This window comes from Sipha flava, unplaced genomic scaffold, assembly GCF_003268045.1.
Source record: "Sipha flava isolate LNK unplaced genomic scaffold, YSA_version1 375_pilon_pilon, whole genome shotgun sequence".
In the NCBI taxonomy this organism is placed as follows: Eukaryota; Metazoa; Arthropoda; class Insecta; order Hemiptera; family Aphididae; genus Sipha; species Sipha flava.
Window position 1 is genome coordinate 54,947 of NW_020273083.1, and position 20,631 is coordinate 75,577.

At 28.3% G+C, this 20,631-nt stretch overlaps 2 protein-coding genes across 2 annotated transcripts; one reads left to right on the top strand and one right to left on the bottom strand.

Annotated features, from left to right (window-relative positions):
• Nucleotides 1–6,023: 6,023 nt before the first annotated feature.
• LOC112688084 lies at nucleotides 6,024–10,294 on the top strand. Its single transcript, XM_025561098.1, has 4 exons — nucleotides 6,024–6,269; nucleotides 8,322–8,447; nucleotides 9,074–9,413; nucleotides 9,893–10,294. Exons 2-4 carry the CDS (start codon nucleotides 8,368–8,370, stop codon nucleotides 10,097–10,099), a joined length of 627 nt encoding a protein of 208 aa, XP_025416883.1. The 5' UTR covers nucleotides 6,024–6,269; nucleotides 8,322–8,367; the 3' UTR covers nucleotides 10,100–10,294.
• A 1,101-nt stretch (nucleotides 10,295–11,395) lies between these two features.
• Nucleotides 11,396–20,631, bottom strand: LOC112688085 (uncharacterized protein C05D11.1-like). The gene is made up of 18 exons (XM_025561099.1): nucleotides 19,941–20,631; nucleotides 17,930–18,070; nucleotides 17,761–17,861; nucleotides 17,212–17,421; nucleotides 17,022–17,144; nucleotides 16,776–16,921; nucleotides 16,598–16,697; nucleotides 15,702–15,977; nucleotides 15,371–15,625; nucleotides 15,116–15,289; nucleotides 14,794–15,030; nucleotides 14,489–14,669; nucleotides 14,134–14,386; nucleotides 13,880–14,066; nucleotides 12,899–13,042; nucleotides 12,571–12,731; nucleotides 12,352–12,504; nucleotides 11,396–11,770 (listed from the first exon to the last, which is right to left on the bottom strand). Exons 1-18 carry the CDS (start codon nucleotides 20,131–20,133, stop codon nucleotides 11,707–11,709), a joined length of 3,099 nt encoding a protein of 1,032 aa, XP_025416884.1. The 5' UTR covers nucleotides 20,134–20,631; the 3' UTR covers nucleotides 11,396–11,706.

Here is a 20,631-nt window from a genome sequence, read left to right on the forward strand (position 1 = left end):
GGCCAAGTCCGACGTCCTCGGGCGGTACGAAGCGAGGCGGCTCTTCGGCCGCGGTGGTTCCGGATCCGACCGGCGATCGTCACGCCACTCGCACCGGCCGTCGACGCAGTGCCGTGGCGCGCCGCGCCGCGAATTCAAAGTGCACCGACCGACGTCGGCGGCCCGTCAGTCACGTGGACCGCGCGCGCCCGAGAGACGTGGTGCACGTACGTCCTCCTCGCACACGGCGTCGTCCATTCGTCCGGAGAACGGTGGCGGACGACGCGAGCGGAAGCGATGACGACGACGGCGGCGGCGCGACGATCGATACGTAGTACGGACGTGCACGTGACGACGCCGTTGTGAACGGGCTGCGCGACGACGAGTCCCGCCGCCACACTAGGTGACCACGATTCGCGCACGCGCCGCGCCCCGGTCGTCACCAACCCTACCGCCCCGCGGTGGATATACACTGTGATTATCGCGTCGCGTGAGCTCACGTCCCGTTCGGCCGGCTCACGTCCGGTCGCATTACGCCCGCACGAATGCTAATGCGATCACATTAATAACATCGTCAAACTATCGTGTCGCATCAATCGGTGTGTGACTTTCGTTCAGGAGGGCCAGGGGACTCGGACTTCGAACTGATTTTTACCAGTGCAATTATTTACCCGTCATTATCAACGATATGATATTTAAATATAATACAGTAGTACGTTTGAGAATACCGACTAATATTCCTATTATTGTACACGTCGTACAGTGCTATATTATTGTTTTGTAATAAATTCAATCTAAAAACTATGTAATATTTTAAACCGAGTAATTAAATAATTGTTGAAATCGTTGTACAAGTATAGTACATACATGTAAAATAAATAAAACTACGCGATGTCTCATTTGTTCCGCTAATATTTCTTCAACAATTAATAACAGCTCAATTTTCGCCAAATAAAAATTTCAAATCGGCATGAAATGTGATATCACGTAAAATCAAATATGTGTAAAACTATAGAAAAATAATAAAAGTAATATCACCTGGTTAGGGGAAGGTTCACAGGGGTGTATTGGTATGTATACACGGGTATACCCTTCAGTAGATGTTCGTTTTTCGGCGTACATCTAATGTAAAAATATTATTTTACGGGTATACTTCTCTAAAATAACTCGAAAACCAAAATTGAATACTAGTTCATTGAAAATAAATGTTATAAACTATGAAGTTTGAACGAAATATTTATCTGTTGAGGATTACACTGAGAATTGCTGTGTTTAATGTATTTCAAGTTCAATTTAATAAATAAAATTTTGAATAATAGATATTATTAAATATAATATGGAGTATGGATATTCAGCCCGTGGTTTTTAAATATGCATAATGCTAATCATGCAATTTATTACGCGTGGCAAATGTATATCTTGTAGTGTTGTATTATATTGTCGTATTAGAAGATATAAACATATTAGGGATTAATTAAATTTATTCAAACGAAATGAGAACATTTTTTTGAGGTTAATATCTGTATTTTTTTAATGCGTATACCCTTAAATATATTTACCAATATAACACTGGGTTGATTAGTTTCTTACATACTAAAACAGTAAGCGTTAGTAGGTTTCACATATTAACCGTGCGACGACGTGACGTGAGTTAGCGGAATAAGATGGGAGACGATAGAACAAATTTACCTTTTTTTCTAATAGTCGATGAGTAATCTACGGCAAAAAAAAGTTCAACATTATACGATCTGCAAAAAAAAACTGATAATATTCATTGTACGAACTGCGGAAATTACCATTATATCCTTATGTAAATAAAATAACGGGCCGTTTTTTATGTTTCCATTTACAAATTATGTAGCATATTGCTAGTATGTAAAATATATCGTATTAATTAACAACAGTTGTACTCGATATAATTAAACGATAAATGTATTCACAGTTATATATATATTGTTAACGTATGGTTTATAAATGCATCGTATACAAACAATAGGTATATAAAATAAATTTCCTCAGTTCGTATAATTTATCTTGTCGGTTTTATCGCAGATTGTATGTATTAGAAAAAATGTTTATACGCCGCAGTTGATGTACAGTCAATATGATGCAAGTTTATGTGACGTGATAGTAATGTGTCTCCATCTTGACTCTGTGCACCATGTTCACCCACCGACCATCAGGTCCACGCTAAAACTGTTTCTCACTCGTTTTCTCGTTCACTCTCTCTCGCTCTCTCCAGTACGCGTACGCGTTTTATCGTTTTGGCCCTTATATGACTTAATGGCGCCGTTTGCAAAGGAGGCAACTCATGCATTTTTCATAGACTAGAATTTAAAGTCGACACATCATAAAAAATAAATAGATACGTCTTTTTTTAAAAAGAAAAACGTATTGAAGTATTTTATTGACATGTTGGAAATCAGAAAAATAAGATGTCTGACAAACGGGAAACACGCATTTTTTCTTTTTTTTTTTTTGAATGAGTCGAGTTTAGTGATGTGTCGTGGATAAATACCCAACGAGTTGGTAAATATTTTAGGTATTTACCCACGAGTAGATTTAACTACCAAAAATTTGGATAAATATTTTTACTTATTTAAAACATTATTTTAACCATCATTAAGTTTTATTTAATTGTTATAATATTTTATATATTGTTGTACTAAATTTGTACTCGTAATTTAAAAAAGATTTTTATATTTCATAGTTATGAGTTTATGACTTATGGAGTAATGACAAATTATTATTTAATTTTAAATAATATCATATTCTTCATAATTTTGTTGCTCATGTGGTATCGAATCTAATATATATATATATATATATATATATATAATATTTTTTTTTTTTTGTGAGATCTTAATAAAAGTAAAGACTAAATGTTATGTTTAAGGTTATTAACGTTTTTATATTCTTATGTACATAAAAATATTTAAAAAAAAAAGAATATCTGATTAAAATAATCATGATTCTTTATGTTTCATAAGAATAATTTATGTATTTAAATTCCAGTTAAACTTTAAAGCCTCTAGTTTATTAAAATGGAAAATAAAGACTGAATTTTATGTTTATGTACATTTGTTTATAATTAAAGGTTTAGTTGTCTAATCACTATAATTATTATTAGGGCCGGTTCGAGGTATAGGCGAGCTAGACACCTGCCTAGAGTGGCACTTTAGTAAGGGCGACATTTTCAAAATTGACTCGTACATTTTTTAGTTACATCGGTGTTTTATAAGAAAATATTTAAATTAATTAAATCATGAAAACTACTTACCTATATAATAAAATAATATTGTCTAAAGTTATTATATTACATTATATTACGGCCTACGCTTAGCGTTTTCAATTATTCCAAAAATATAAATAACCACACAATCACTTCCACGATTTCCGATAGTCACGATAGTGATGGGTTTTAAGTAATAATTATAGAAATCATTTTTAAGTCTTAATTATAATTTTATACATATTATAATTAACATATTATACATTTTTATATAATCTTATACATAAAATAAAAATTAAAAATAAATTTTATGCTGATATGTCACATAAAAAATAGGGAGAGGGACTTAATTAAAATAAGAGCTCAATTTTTTTTTAGAGGAAGAAAATTTTGATTTAGTCTAGTGCACTATTTTTGCTTGGGCCGGCCCTGGTTATTATCAAACATAATCAATTTTAATTTTTAAATTCCATCTTAAAATTTGAAGCATTTGAATTAGTTGTTAAATTCTTAGATTTATTTGTTTCCCTATTTAAAGTGGTATTGGTTACAAAGTGAATAAAATTAACAAAAACTTTATAAATACAATTTATTTACTCTAATCATCAGTCTTGGAAATACATTGAAAGGCCAGGAAATAATCATAAAAAAGTATTGTGCAACATACTTTTGTAAAAAAAAAAAAAATGGAAAAAAATAATAAAAATTATGTTTTAGAAATGGAAAAATCTGGACTTTGGACTGATATTTTATATGTGAGAAATGTATTAACTCACCATGCCTCAAGTTAAATTTATAATGTCAACAATAATTCGGTCGAAGGTTACAATAGTATTGTTGCTAAATTTGTAGGTGGCAAAAGAATACATTTTTATCATAAAAGGGTTATGTACTCAAAAAGCGCGATGTACAGCTGCAGTGTTATCTTATATTACAGGACCGAAATGTATTAGCATTTTGCATAATAAGATTTGCAATATTAGTCCTGGTGATTTTACGAAGCGTTTTATAAGTGGAAAACAGAAGAAAAAAATATGTAAAATGGAAAGAAAACTTTTATTTGAACCAAGAAGTAGACGAGTTACTAAAAAAAACTTACCAGATAATGACTATGGAAAATGCGAATAAAATATGTGTGAAGAACTGGATATGGATGGAAATAATTACGAAAAAAAAAGAATTGGAATATATGAACAATAAAATAACATTTTCATACAACGAATAATTGATTATAATACGGTAATATACATCAGAATTGTTCATATGACATACATTATATTATTATAAATTATAATCATTTATTACAGAATATATTTTTATAGAAATTACAAGTTAAAAGTCGAAAATACATTTTAGAAATAATTTATGCTAGGATCAATGTTATTATTATTATAATGCTTATAGTATGCTTATTCAATTATATTATATATGCAATTCATATTATTTGTGACTACGATATTTGGTACGACGTCGGAACGGTTTCTATGAAATCAATAAAATTAATGACCGATAACGTTGATAAAGATTTTAGATTAGTCTCACACACACTAATGTGTATTTACTTTCCACACACTAACAAGTCAACCTACTGCGTCATGTTAAATTGCCTATGCTATTTTCCTTAAAATATGGTCGTCTGCAGCCCCCTTAATAAAAGTAGGTAGAAATGTTTTGGTTAGTTTAATACATCGAAACCGCTGTGAAGTAGTTTATCTGTTACAGAACGAACTATTACTTAGGATAAAAATTCGGCGTGCAATTAAGAATTTCCTCCATCTATTATTGATGAAAATTAAATTACTGTGGAATTTCGATTTTAACCACGATTAATATACCGTGATCGTGATTGAACAAAATTATAAATGTATTATTATACATTCTCATAGATACAGTGTATGCATAACATTAATATTGAATTAGTAGGCAATAGAACATGGTAATGTAATTATTGTTTTTTGCAATCGCCGTTGTATTATTTCGTAAGAGATGGACGAAAATATTTATTTTTATTCGTTCAAGTATAAGTAGAAATATTTTACTTAAAACGTTTACCCAAATTCTGAAAATAATTAATGGAATATTTTTATAGCTTTCTATTATGATTATAATTTTATAATTCGGTAATAGGTGTAATGACATATTTACATACACATGTATTAGGTACGTTACCTACTTATGTACGAGTACATTATTTTGGGTTCGTACAAAACGTTTGCTGATTGCAATTTGAGGAAGTTATAATACTTAATGACAATAATCGATCATCATGTTCGTGTAGATAATTTTTTTTTCCACCAAAAATCGAGTTATACTTGATGTAATGGTTATTTCTCACATTATGGTCGCGTCACGTACATTTAAAACGGAAAGCCTCGCGGTCCATCATCGTACGACAGGCATTAAAAGCAATCCAAGTCGTTCTTCATGCGGACAGGAGACGGTCGCGTTTCAAGCACGTTCAACAAAGTCAGCCGAAAATTTTACAAACCGAATCGCAAAGAAAATTATCATAACAATCGCTCGTGCGATAATAATAACATGATGTAAGACATGTTTCACACATTAACTAAAAATTATTTTAATAACATTTTTGAAGTTTTCACAAAACTCTGGACAGTGGTCGGTTATGAAATTCGAGATGAGAGGGAGGTGGGGGGGACAGACAATTGTTTGTGCAACATAGACGACCAAATAGGTCAGACCGGGCCTGGTTGTAACACGATGGAGGTCGTGACGACGTAACCGTAATCGTTACACCGCCGCCGCCGGCTTAGCACAACGTTGTTGTTGCGGCGACTGTTGATAACAACATTCGGACAGTCTATCAATTTGGCAGCGTCCGTGATCAATGATAACACAGGTACAACATTATCGCCGTAACACTCAAAGCTGACGACCGCGGTCTTGCGCGTATTGACCGTTCATCTTTCGGTGGGTCATGTAGTTGACCGCTGTTTTCCGTTAACCGTATAGACGTAAAATAATATTGCATTACAATCGTGATAATAATCGTTTTCGGTGGTCGCAAACTCGCCCGGCGGTTTCGGAAATTCATCAGGTAAATAATTTTGTATTATCGGCGACGATAACTTCTCGATCGATGAAAGTAGTACCTATTTTTATATATTATTTTTTTGTTTCCGTCCCGATTTAATGTTCTTGCATGCAATTTTCGTTTGTTGTCATAACTTAACCGCCAACTGGGCCAAGTTTTAACTTACGAGTTGTAATAAAAAGTTACTGTGTAAAATATTAATACAATAAAATCTCCAAAGGCCCAGAATATTGTCCAAAATATAATTAGGTATTACCTACATGTTTCGGCCTAGACCATAATCAGACAGTAAAAATTATTAAAAATAAACATAGATTCATAGAAAAATATTAAAATTGTATACGAGTAATAGAAATAAATCGTAAAGTAAAAATAACAAAATAGTAATATGAATATAATAAAATATTTTTATCTAGTAGGTTTACATGATTTGTAGCTGTTGAATGCACGAGAATTTAAAAAGAATGTCATACGAAAAAATAGTGACTACTTATATATATATATATATATATATATATATATATACTTACATATACGCTAACAACTTGTTTAGTTTTTCTCTGAAATCTTTATATAACTCTTAAAAAATTGTTTTCATTGTGTATTACCTCCATCATAAAAGTTTTCCTTTTTTTTCGTTTTTATATGTTATACACTTTTTACCTTCATATAAAATTGTGTTTTACTCATATGCGTGATATGTAATTTTTAGATTTTACAATACGAAATAACGAAATCTTACTTCGTTCGTCTCGACTAAAAAAATCAGCCTACTACTTAAACCTATACAATTAAATTATAATCTTATATAAAATTTTCAAAGTTCTGAAATAATTTAGGTAAATTCTGCTGGAAGATAAGAATCTTAAATAGGTATTGCATTGTAAAATAAAATTTAACAATAATACTTTGTAATTTTATCAACATCCTCTGATTAAGCATTAATTTTAATACTGTACTATCAAGTTTAATTAAAATAGTACCTACTGATTATTAATTGAGTTTTATATTTATACTTTATTCTTAATATTATATCGTACAATCGAAACCAAGTAAATTGTAGCAAACTAATCTTTGAGATATGTTTATCTATCTAATTCATCTAATTAGTTTTGATATTTGCTGTGTTAATTTAACTTAACATTTTAATAATCATTAAATTGATAAGTTAATTTAAATTTAAAATAATTTTTCGCACGTTTAACACGGATGAATGTAAACCCAACAATGTATACTTTAATTCACTAATTAATATTCCTGGTCGATGGTAATAATATTCATAAAATATAAATATATTCCAAAGGTTCTTACCTACTGTGTCAATAAGTAAAAACAACGTATCATTCATTGTACTTATAGAAAATAAAGAATCATTGTTTAAAATGTTTTATTTAAAATTATAAAATAATACATTTTGGTGATTTTTATTGAATAATTTTGATGATTATCTTTTTAGTACAAAAAATACGTTTTCATCTATGAGTGCTATTCATTGTTTATATATTTTTTTAACAACTTAACCTTAAACTCCGTGAATTTCAATTAGACAATTTATCATATTATTATGATATTTTTAACTTTTTTTTTATGTACCTATTATATAGGTACCTAAAAAATATATTATGTTACAGTATATATTATTTATTTTGTAAAAATAATGTTATATTGCACTTTGTTCATACCTCTTTTAGTATCTCATGATATAATTATTCACATAACGTAGTTTTGAATATTCAATGAATAATTATTTATTTTGTCCTTATTGTTTTGGTTTCATTATTTTTTCATATTTCACTTACATTTTCTGATTAAAACAGTCAATTTTTAACTCAATAATATCTACTTATTGCTTTATAAGTTAAATCGTATATTTTCTGTATGTACATTTACCATATATTATAAAATACGTTAATTATAGTAGAATTTATAGTTAATTAAATAGTAATTTAAAAATTCAAAAGTCCATATCCATATCCATTTGACATAAATTGTTCGCAAAAGTACTTGAAATTATGTATTTATGTAATTATGTAATTTCCCATATTTTACATACAGTTTTTCAACCGATTAAGGACATTCATCTATCGATTTCTTACACAGTATGTCTATGAAAATATTTGCAATCATTTTGGTTTCAATTGGTGTTCAAACACATTCTACAAATATGGTCGAAAACCCCACGTGAGTATATCTAATAGCTGTTCCTACGTAATGTTCTCGATTTAAAAGTACCTACGAGTATAACGTTTAACGAATAGATTTTTTTTTCTTTTAAATATATATCAAAACATCTTCGAAAACCATTAAAATATCACATATTAAATGTGATAAAAAATAATTTTAAATCGAACCGTATAACATTTTTACAAATATTTGATATTAAAACTATGTAAATAGGAAACGATGAATTAATGTACCGCTTTGGAATAATTCGAACACCTGGACGGGACCCCCTCTCCAACACGTAGATACAATTTTACGAAAATCCAAACTGTTACGATTGAATTTGATTAAAAAAAAATAATTTTTTTTCTTCGTCAATTCATGATTATTTGAAATATTTCGAGAACCTTTGCGACGTGTGGCAAATCGTATCGTGGAAAACCTGAAGCCGTAACGAGACGCCGTCGTTCAGGCGATCTCGAACAGGCAATCAATAATAATCGCGATAGCTGCGCTCGCGTCGCGACGGCGTTTGACCGTCGTTCAAAAGAGTAGCGGAAAAAAAACTCATATCGGATTTGCCAGTGGCGTAACGCTGTTGGCGTCCGAACTCGTGCAAACCGTTTTCCTTCTTTTGGTTGCAGATCGAAGCTGTTACTGTTCGACTTCCGGACCGCGGCCGGTCTGAACGGTTGGTCGGAACAGTCGGACACCGTGAGATCGGCGGGCAGATCGAAAGCCACGTTCGACCTGTACAGAATGCAAACCGCGCCGCAGTCCGCGATCCTCTTCACGTTGCTCAATCCGCTGCCGAACGGCGCGTGTTTCGCCGGTGTCCGCGTCCCGACACAACTGAACTTGGCCGGTTATCATCACGTAGTGTTTTCGTGCAAGACCACAGGAAACGCGACCACGTACAAGATCGTGTTGAGGCACAACGGTTTAAACGACGAGCCGTACCCGACCTACGAACAAAAATTCCAGGTCAGTAGGTACCAACCCCGTTCGACCGTTAGAAAGAGGTGCAACTAAGGGGCTTAGCCCCCCCCCCCCCGGACCAATATTTAGCCCCCCCTCCATAAATATTCCATGTTATACATGGCATACCGCATACAGCATACTGAACTCCAATAATGTCACATACAAAAAAAGACACATTACAGTAAATCCAACTTGGCTCAGAATCTAAAATATATTAACATGGTATTATAAGAGTAGGGGTAATCTACAGGTTATTTTAAGTTTTAGTAGGAGGGTTGTAGCCCCCCAGATTTTTTACCCTAGTTGCGCCTATGCCGTTGGATATGTATACAGTGCTCGCAGCGTTATCGGTGAAGGACGCATGGACGGACACATCGGTATCGCGACGAAATTATTTCTTTCCCTCCCACACCATGTTTCTGAACATATTGTGTAACGCATTTATTCAAATACTGGTTTAACGTTTATGCGAATATCAACAGGTTGAAAACAATTCGGAAACCGTTGTGAAATTGCCACTGTTGAAATTCCAACCCTATTATAGGGGTAAAATAATTCCAGACGGCCCGGCATTAAATGCTAAGAACATTACTTCATTTGGCATTCAAGTTGCTGGAGGTGTTTATGAACATTTCAAACAATCCGGTTTGTCATCATTTGAAGTCGATCAAATATGGGCAGATAACTAATCTTTATAATTGTTAGATTATTAGATTATATACATAGATATTGTAAATCGAAAGGTGATTTAATTAAATCGTTATTAGTTCTGCATCAAGAAAATTGTTTGAATCGATTGCCTAAGACATATATTAACGCTTTTTCATTTAATTATATTAACTGTATTGTTTTTAATTATGCATAACATTTACATAAATTTAAGTTAACATTTTAAGCTAAATCAATAATATTTTAAATATAAAATAACTTCAAAATAAAACTTTTTTTTTTAAAAGAGAGCACTTTTATTTACATATGTACTTCCAATATTTTATAATAGTCGTAATAATTACATAATTTATATTATTTAAAAGTATCATAAACTATTAGTAATCAATTTATTTTAATAAAGTCTACAGTTAAGTTTTTAATTATTGTATGACAATTATGTACAATTCAGGAAATAAATATTTAAGAATATATTGAATTGCGGTTCATCAACACTATATACATGCAAGAGCATGTTCTTCCTCCTTGCTTCTCCATATCTTTTACATATCTACATTTATACATAAAATATTATAATTATTAATTTCTATTAAATATATATTAAATTTATTTTGTTAGCTAATCTTATCTCTTATGAACAAAATGTTATCATAGGAAAACAAATCCTAGGAATCATAGATACTAATTAAAAACCCCTTGAAAGCCACCAATCACCCATCCCTCTGCCCAGGATTTTTGATGAAGTCTTTGCATACATACATATATATTATATATGTGTATGCGTGTGTAATGTGTTAAGATAATAATAAAAGCTCAAAAGTAAGCAAGAAATTGATTAGCTCTATCATAATTATAAAATAAAATACAATATAGTTCAGGAATAGTTCAATTAAGGTTCAGGAATATGGAAATGTATAGATTTATAGACTACAAATGATAAACATAATAACAAATTTAATTTAAAAAAGATGTTTATTTTAATGATTTGGCATTATATTTGAATTCAAACACTTAAATATTTTAAATTAATACATTGAAATACAACATAATATTATTTAAAATAAATTAATAGAAATTGTTAGAACCTACTAAGTAAGACATTTTAAGAACTTTATTAAACCATTAAACCATATTGATATATAATTATATAATAGTATATGTATATATATATATATATATTAGAGATGTGCACGGGTAGGGCCAACCTGACCCAGCCGTACCAGGCCGTACCATTATATAAATATTGCGGGTTACTTATGGGTAGAATTGTAGTATTTCAAAATTATAACTACCTAAATATAATATAATAGTATATGTAATAAACTGCAAAAAAAAAAAAAAAATTGCAGACTCGGCTTAAGTGGGGGCGTTTTGTAAATTTAAGTTTTGTGCCAGATCGAACCAATAAAAAAAGGCCCATTCAGATATCTAATATATATATATATATATATTGTTGTGCGACTATAATTCTCATTCAAATATAATGCTTTCAGTACAATTAAATTTATAAAAAATTTAACTTAATTTCATTTAGTGAGATTTTAGTATTTATTTGGTGCTACAAAAAAAAAAAATTATATTAGAAATGTTATATGTATACAATGAAGTTTAAAAGTGAATGCAAGACTTAAGCATCGTTGTTGAGAAGACTTTCATCCAATGATTTGTATGTAGTCATGTCAATACCCATTCTAAAATAAAAAAAAAAATTGCGATTTTAATAAAATAATAAATGCAGCTTTCTAAAATATTATACACACAATATTGTATTAAAATCATCTATTTAAAAAATAAAATTGAATAAATCAGTAGTTCTGTACATTTAATTATCATTATCGAAAGTAAAACTATTAGTTATCATTTAATTTTAATCTTTTTAATTAAGGATACTTCAACTTATTTATAAAATAACTTATAATACTAAATAAATAGTTTTAAAATAAATATTTAGTTATAAATCACAGTCAAATCTCCTATAACTTAAGCTAAAGTTAACTAATTATTAATTACATATTTAACTTACAGAAAGTAAAAATTGCCCAAAAATTGTATTAATTTTTGATAAATAACTAAATTAAATAAATCCAAAACTAAAAAATACATTTTTTTTTAATAATATTTATGATTTTATCTAGTAACGTGATTTCTTATTTTTATTAAGTAATAACTAAGTATTAAAAAAAATATGCTAAAATTGAATTAATAAGTTATTTACTTTTATTTAATACACAAAGCAATGTAAAGTGCTTAATCTATTATAAAAATAAATTACTTTTTAAATTCCTCAGCTACATTCTCCAATTTGGATGGTGGGCAAACCATTGCTGTTCTTGTAAGTTTTGGATCAAATAATGACATAACATACTTTTTTCCAATTGTTGGCATTTCTTCAAGTTTAACATCAGATATTTTCTTAATGAGATCTCTAAATATTTATATTAAATATTCTTCAATATTATTTAACATAAATTATTTACAAATCATGAATTACCGATTATAATTTGGTGAAAGATTTCTAAAATGAAATAATACGGATTGTGTAATTAAACTACCAATTGATTTTTCTCTTTCAACAATTTCAAAAATAATAGAACATTTTGCAGATTCAAATAGTGTTTGATCCCAAATTGTACCATCAATTAAATGTTTTTCCTATAACATGAAATATAACACTAAAATTAATATCTTAAATACATATTGAAAACCTGTGTTTTGTTTTTAGACAAAATATAAAAGGTATACTAAAAGATCAATTTTACATTTTAAATCAAGTCAAATTTCATTCATTTAATTTTTTAAAAATAGTTAAATTAACGTACTAATATTTCTCTAGTTTCTTTATATGCAGCAGGTACATTTACTGATCGATAAAAATGCAATGAAATCAATGCTTCATTAGGTCTAGGATTAATGCTATAAGAGTAAGCATAACCAAGTCCTCGAATATTTCTCCACATTGGTCCCTATTATGTAGAATATAAAATAAATGTTAGGAAATACAGTAGAATCCGCTTATAACAATCTATAAGAGACCTAAAGAATCAGATCGTTATATCCGAATTTCGTTGTATCCGGATGACGAAAACATGAAATATAAAATCGACCAAATACGAATCGTTTTAACCGGAATATCACTGTACATGGCATTGTAATAAGCGGATTTTACTGTACCATTATTAATTTATAGGGTTATAAATAGAGCACAGATTTATAAGTAATTACTTTCTTTTTAGTGTTGACATAAAATTATGCGAATAAAATATCAAATGATTGTTAATACATTATTTTCACAAAACCTTTGAATCAATTTACAAATGTTTATTAAGTTTTATATACATAAAAGCATATTTATAGACATTGTATAACAAAAGAAGTTTAAATATTAGATATACAATAATATAATCCTTTTGTATTCAGTTATTAACTGTTATATTTTAATAGTTTATAAAATAGTATATAAAAGAATTTATATTTTTAATTTTTAAATAAGAATATTTTTAATTTAGAACATTTGTTATTAAGTCATTTTGCAAAATTCATCAATAGAAAAAAAAACCTTAATTTTTATATTAGATTTTATCCTATTTCTTGTAAAATAATAATTTTGACATTTTTACAACATTCTATGATTAATTTAAGCGAAAAAATGATTAATATAATGTTATTTTAGAGTGTATCAAAATAGTATATTGTTTTTTTAGTTACAAATTAATATAGTGTTTGAAATATTTTAATAAATAAATCAGTACTCTAATAAAACAAGTATTTATATAGTATTATAAATATATGCAAAAATATACTTCTAGCTGTGTAAAATATTGTAAAAAAACTAATAGAGCTGCCATATCTGGATGATTAAAGTCACTGATACAATCAGTTACTTGTGTGAAGTAACTAGACTCAATAGCACCCATAGCAACAGCACATGCACGAACATTACATTGATCATTTGGTAAAATGTATTCAAAATCAAAAACTGTTTCAAAACTGAAATATAAATAAACGATTAAAATATTTACTACAAATATTGATTCATAACTATATTATTTCTTACGATTTTTCTGAACTAATAACATTATTTGGTACTAATTGTTCCAATAATAATGATGCGTTTGGTTTTGTCTTACATAACATATCCAAATCAGCAGATATATGCATTTTTATATTTTTTGGATTTGTCAAAACGGTTTTCATCGCATTCAAATCTTCATTTATAGATGACCATCCTTCATCTAATACAATTTTACTTTGTAAGTTGGTTAAGAATTTATGTTGTCTCAGTGTACTGCATGCATAGTGATTGCTATCTAGATGGAAAATAATTATTTAATAAAAAATTAAATTTAATCTTTTGTGTATGAAATGTATCAATTTTCTATAATATTTAATATACAAATATACCAACTTACTATTTTTGTAAATTATATTGCGCAGTATATCTTTTAACATATGATTACCATCCCTTCGATAACATGAAATTTCATTCATAATTTTTGATAAACTAATTCCAAATTTTTCTTTAGTTATTTCTGCGTTGTACAAAAAATTATGTAACCATTTTATTCCTTTATCATACTTCTTAGGTTCTAACTGAAATTGTAAAATATAATTAAATCATAATTATATTGTATTTTGAAAATATTTCATTATATTAGAATTAACTAAGAACAAATATATTTTTTTCATTTGATAAAAACAAGTTAACTATTATTACTTGAAAAGTTATTGAAATAACAGAAGAAAATGTTCCACATAAAAAGCGAGATGATGATGTAGATCCTATTTCTGAGTTCCATGAAACTATATCTTTTTCTAATTCAGCAATTATATCAGTATAGTGTATTTTAACACCATCACATATGACTGTACTTTCCATTAACAAATCAACCATTATTGGTAAATACATACGAAGATTCAATGGTAAATTATTTGTATTTATAAATGTGAAAAACTATAATATGTAAATTGAATATTAAAATGTATTTTTTTTATTTAATCAATTGATCTGAAATATAAATAAATTACTGTTAACTTACATAAACGAAGTTACTTTTTATGTTGTCGACTTCCATATATATAGGCGCATTAGTTATTTTAAACAGTTCATGCTGAGTTTTAGAATTTGTAGAATAAGTGTCAAATGAATAGAATTTTATGCATTCAATATTAGGTATTTGAAGTGAAGTTAATAGTTTTTCTGGGGGTTTAATCTAAAAAAAAAGTAAACAATCAGAATTAAAATCAAAATATTTAAGTATAAAAAAATCTATTAAACATTAATTTAATTTTACCTCACACTCTACTTTAGCATTTAACAATTCAACTGCCTTTTTTTTTAGACCTTCTTCGCCCAACGTCCTTTTTCTTTCTTGTACTCTTTCTTTTTCTTCAGCGGCTAGTTCTTCTTGCTTTTTTATAGAAGGCATTCCTCTTACAATTACTTTATGGCTTTTAATGAAATATTTTTCTAATATTTCTTTCCAAAAAATTAATTGTTTTTCATGTAATTGATTTAATATTTTTATTTTATTTAATTTTTGATTAAGCTGAATTGTTAACAAATATTAAAATAAAATTATTAATAACTACAATTGTAAATTGATAAAATTGTCAACAACTCACATCAATAAGATCCTTTCCATACAAAAAATCTTTAATAATTACCGAAGACAGTGATTCATGAGGGCAATTATCTAAGCTACTTAACACATTAAGTTTAGATCTATCAACAAATGTTCTTAATCTTTTTAAATTAAAATTACTTTCACAAGACATAAGTTGATTAAACACTTCGTCCAATTTTGAAGGTATTGTTTTATCATCCATTTTTTCTATGGGTACATTTTCAAAATATATGTATGTTGTAGGTTCATTATGTGAAGTCATGTAATATGAGACCTGTAAAAGTAATTTAACGAATTAAAAATTATTCTAATAGACAAAAAATAATAATTATATGGTCAAAAAAATCATCACATTAAATAATACCTTATATTATATTATAAAATACATAAACGTTCAGAGAAACTAATAACACATTTTAATTTTATAAAACATATAAATTACGTCATAATTAATTTTATTTTATTCTTAGTGATATATTAAATCTTAATTTGAAACTAATTAAATAGAGAATTCATTATATACACCTTGTGAACAATAATACATTTTACACACAGAGTATATATTTACAAAAGCAAATATAAGTGCCCTTATTATAATTATATTATGTGGCTAAGATAGTAAAATTTCCAGGAGAAAAAAAAAGGTAAGGAAAAATATAATTTAGATATGTTGAAATAAGTTTTGAAATAATTAGAAACCCGAACTTTCATGAAACAAAATTTTTTTAAAAATTCAATTATTAATTATTTTTCATGTCTGATTTCTTATACATACGCCTGTATTTATATAATTTTACAAATATTGTTAAATTATCTACAGATTTAAGTTTTACATTTTTATTTTTCATCGTTCAATTAAATTTCAATTACTAATTTAAATATAAATTAATTTACCTCACTACAAAACGGGTCTTCAATTTCAACCATTTCTTTGGGCAAAGGACTTATTGGAGTATCCGTAAGGTATTTCAACAACAGCTCACAAGCAAAATAACTATATAATATAAATCAAATAATTAGATAAAAATTTTAATAAATTTACAAAAAAAAAAAAAAAATATATTTATTTAACTCAATAATATCGTTAGGGCCTCTATAACCAATACTAATTACACCATTAGTTTCTTCATCAGAAGGATAAGGTATAGCAATATTAAACGATTCAGTTAATGGATCTACTTGACTTTGCCATGGTCTAATATAATCTCCTCGATTACCCTACAAAAAAAGGAATTTTTATGGCTTTAGATTAAATATTGTGAAAACTAGTGAATAATTAATAAAACACATTAATATATTAAATAAGTAAATGCATTACTTTTGATAAAATCTTTTGTATGAATGGCTCTAAAGCATCAAATACAGTATTATGTACTATTTTTCCACTAATAAGAAGTAGTACATTTTCAGGTCGATAAAACGCATGGTGATATTTGCGAATCTATAACAAAATATAAATATTTATTATTATTAATTATTAAAATAAAATATATTAAATATTTTATTACATTTTCATTTGTAGTTGATTCACGTAGATTTTTCATAATACCTCCAGTTTCTGATTTATAACCACATTTTCCTGGATATAAATGTTGTAATAAACTTCTTCCCACAATACTATCACTACTATTTTCTCTACCTTGCATTTCACAATATACAACACCAGCATCTTGTGCATCATATGTTATATGATGAACTTCTGTGACAAATCCTGCATTCTAAAATCAAAATTAACATCAATATATATATATTTTATAAAATATATTTAATTCATACTAAATATTAACTACAATTACGGTTGATTTATATTATAGAAGTTTAATAATAAAAATAAATGTTGAACAAAAAATATATATACGTAAGAAATATGATATATAACTATTATAACTATACAATCAAGTATGATACAAAAGTACTAATACTATACCTATAATATTACTCACATTAATAGTTAAATTCAAATTATAATGTAATATAAATAAATGGACTAATATAATAATATATTAATATTAATAAAATATAAGTATGTTTTAGTATTTAGCATAAAGAATACATACCTTTAAAGTAGGATAAAATATATGATCAAGATAAACAGGAAGTAATGATAGAAAACCTTCACTGCCAGCTGTGCTAATGGTGTAACATGTATGATCAACATCTAAAATATAAATTAACTAATATTAAACTTGAAATTATTTAAAGACATTTTTTAAATATTATTATCACCTGTCCAAGCATTTGTACCAGATGCAAGGCAGCGATTAGCCAATAAATCAAGAACTCCTTTAAAAGGATAATCTTCAGATCCTAGAAATATTAGGTGTTCTAATGTATGTGGTATACCATCATCATCATGAGCTTCAGTAGCTATAAAATGTATAAAAAAAATTAGTTCTAATCATGGATCAGGGGTCGAACTCATAAGACTTATTTCATTAAAATATATTTAGCAAAAATATTATAAGTAGATACATAAATACAGATTAATACATTTTAAAATTTTAATCATATTTATTATATATATCATATATTAATAATATATTTATAATTCAAACGGACAATATTCAATTTGCAATACAGTAATAATGATAACAATAATAACAAAATAATACTTTACAAAAAATGTTTATACAAATTAAAATAAAACAGTAGCATAAATTATTAATTTCATGGATGTATACCTAAATAGAAGAAAAAATGGCTAAATTTATAGTAGAAAATAATATTAAGGAAATTGTTATGTTAATACAATGATTATTTGAATAGTTTATAAGGAACTTGGTTGTTTCCAGGACACATCAAAATATTTAAGGGATCATTTAAATTTGTGGGAAATATAAAATAAAGAACTATTGCGAATGTTATGGATATTCATTTTAAAATTGATCCAACTAACTAAAAATGAATCATCAATCTTGATATTTAATAATTTAAAAAGAAAATTGCTTTAAATAATATTTCTATGTGTTTTTAGAGATTCTACATTTAAAATTTTTAAAATATTTTCGTATAAGGTGTGAGGAGTTTTTAGTGTAATAGATTTAAAGCATATGAATTGAAGGATTTTATTTTGCACTATTTTACATTATTTTTTATTTATTTTGTCACTATAACCAATGCTATTATTTTCCCAAATTTGAAGAGTATATTCAAAAGTTGAGCTGATAACTAAAGTTTAAAGACATTTGAAAGTGAGGAGGTTGTGGAATTTGGAACAATTTAATTTTATCATACCAAAAACATATATTTATTGTAATCGTGCATTTATTGGTGAATATATATTATTATTATATTAAAAACAAATAAGGTTTTATTATTAATAGTTTATATGGATGTGTTCAATAATAGATTAGTAAAAAATAAATAATAATTGAATATATGGCTAAGTCTTTTATCACATTAGCACATACTAAACTAGTGTCTGAAATAGAATAATTAAAGCTAAATGTCTTATAGTTTTTAGAAAATGACACAATTTGGTATTTTTCAATGTTAAAGGAAACACCATTCATTAAATTTAATTAAATCTTTCTGTAAGAGTAAATTATTATCATGGGATGAGTTTGATTTATAGATTTTTGCCTCATCAACAAATAAAAGAATACAAGAATTAGTGATGGAAAACAACACATCATTAATAAATAAGTCGAAAAAAAGAGGAAAAAAATGATCCCCTGAGGAATTCCAAGTCACCTTTAAGGGAGTTGATATAAAGCTTTTATACAGAACCAATTGTGTTCGTTTACATAAAAATGAATTAATCCATAACAAAAGAGGATCAGCAAAGTCAATATGATGAAGCTTATGAGTTAATAAATCATATTTCACTATCAAATGGCTTTTTAAAGTCTGTATGTATAATATAATTTTATCATTCTTTAAGGAAAGGATTAAGAGATTTAAAAGAATTAAGTATATGTTTGATAGTTATTAAGTTTGATACCAATGATTTATTATTACGAAACCCATGTTGCTACTAATATGTTTTTGAAGATAAGAGAATATTAACATATAGAGGATCCTCAAAGGTTCAATATATTTTTAATAGATTGCAGCCCAAAAAAAAGTTTGGTCCCCCTTAGTGTATATAATTTGATGTCTTATAACATTAATGTAGAGTAAGCAAATTTTCGTAATCCAAGTGCACTCTGTAAGTCGATGTAATAACATAAAATAAATGTACAGGTACTACGGCAGCTGCTTAAGGGGGAAAGTAAAGAAGAAGAGATAGACTTACCTAGAGTGAAGTATCCTTGTACTAGTGGTCCTTCGATGTCACCGAACACGATGGTCATGCCAGTACGCCGACACTTGTACTTATACACCGGTATCACAGACTCAAACTTTGAATAGCTGACCAGTTCATACCGGGAGGCTATCTTCTCGCTGATCGTCAATTCGTCGGAAAACATTTTGCATTCGTCGCTCATGAAATCGAATTATGTATCGGACTGGTAGTAACGGACACACGGCAATGAATGGCGGACGGACGGCGACTATATGATTACGAAAGCCGTAGATGAATAGTTCTTTTTTCTTTTTATTATTTGTTTGTATTGAAGACAACACGAAGACGTACACAAGTAATAAATAGAACGAACGCGTTTAAAGCCGAACGTTAACAGTGCGAGCTACGGAACAGCGATACCGGATGACGGATCAGTTGTTTCCATGGGGGGGGGGAGAGCGGTGGCGCGATCGATCGCGTGATTCCCAACGTGACGAGACAGTGCCGGCACATTTCGGCGTCACGGCACTTATTTGACATCGAAATTCACATTCAGACAATCAAGTTGCCGTATTCCAATAACTGTTATCTATAAATCTTCGCAGTATTCAACAACAGATAATAAAGATTTATTGCCTACGAATTCAGCGACCGTTTAAAAACTGCGTATCTGTCTTCGATTGCGGACACGGACATAGAT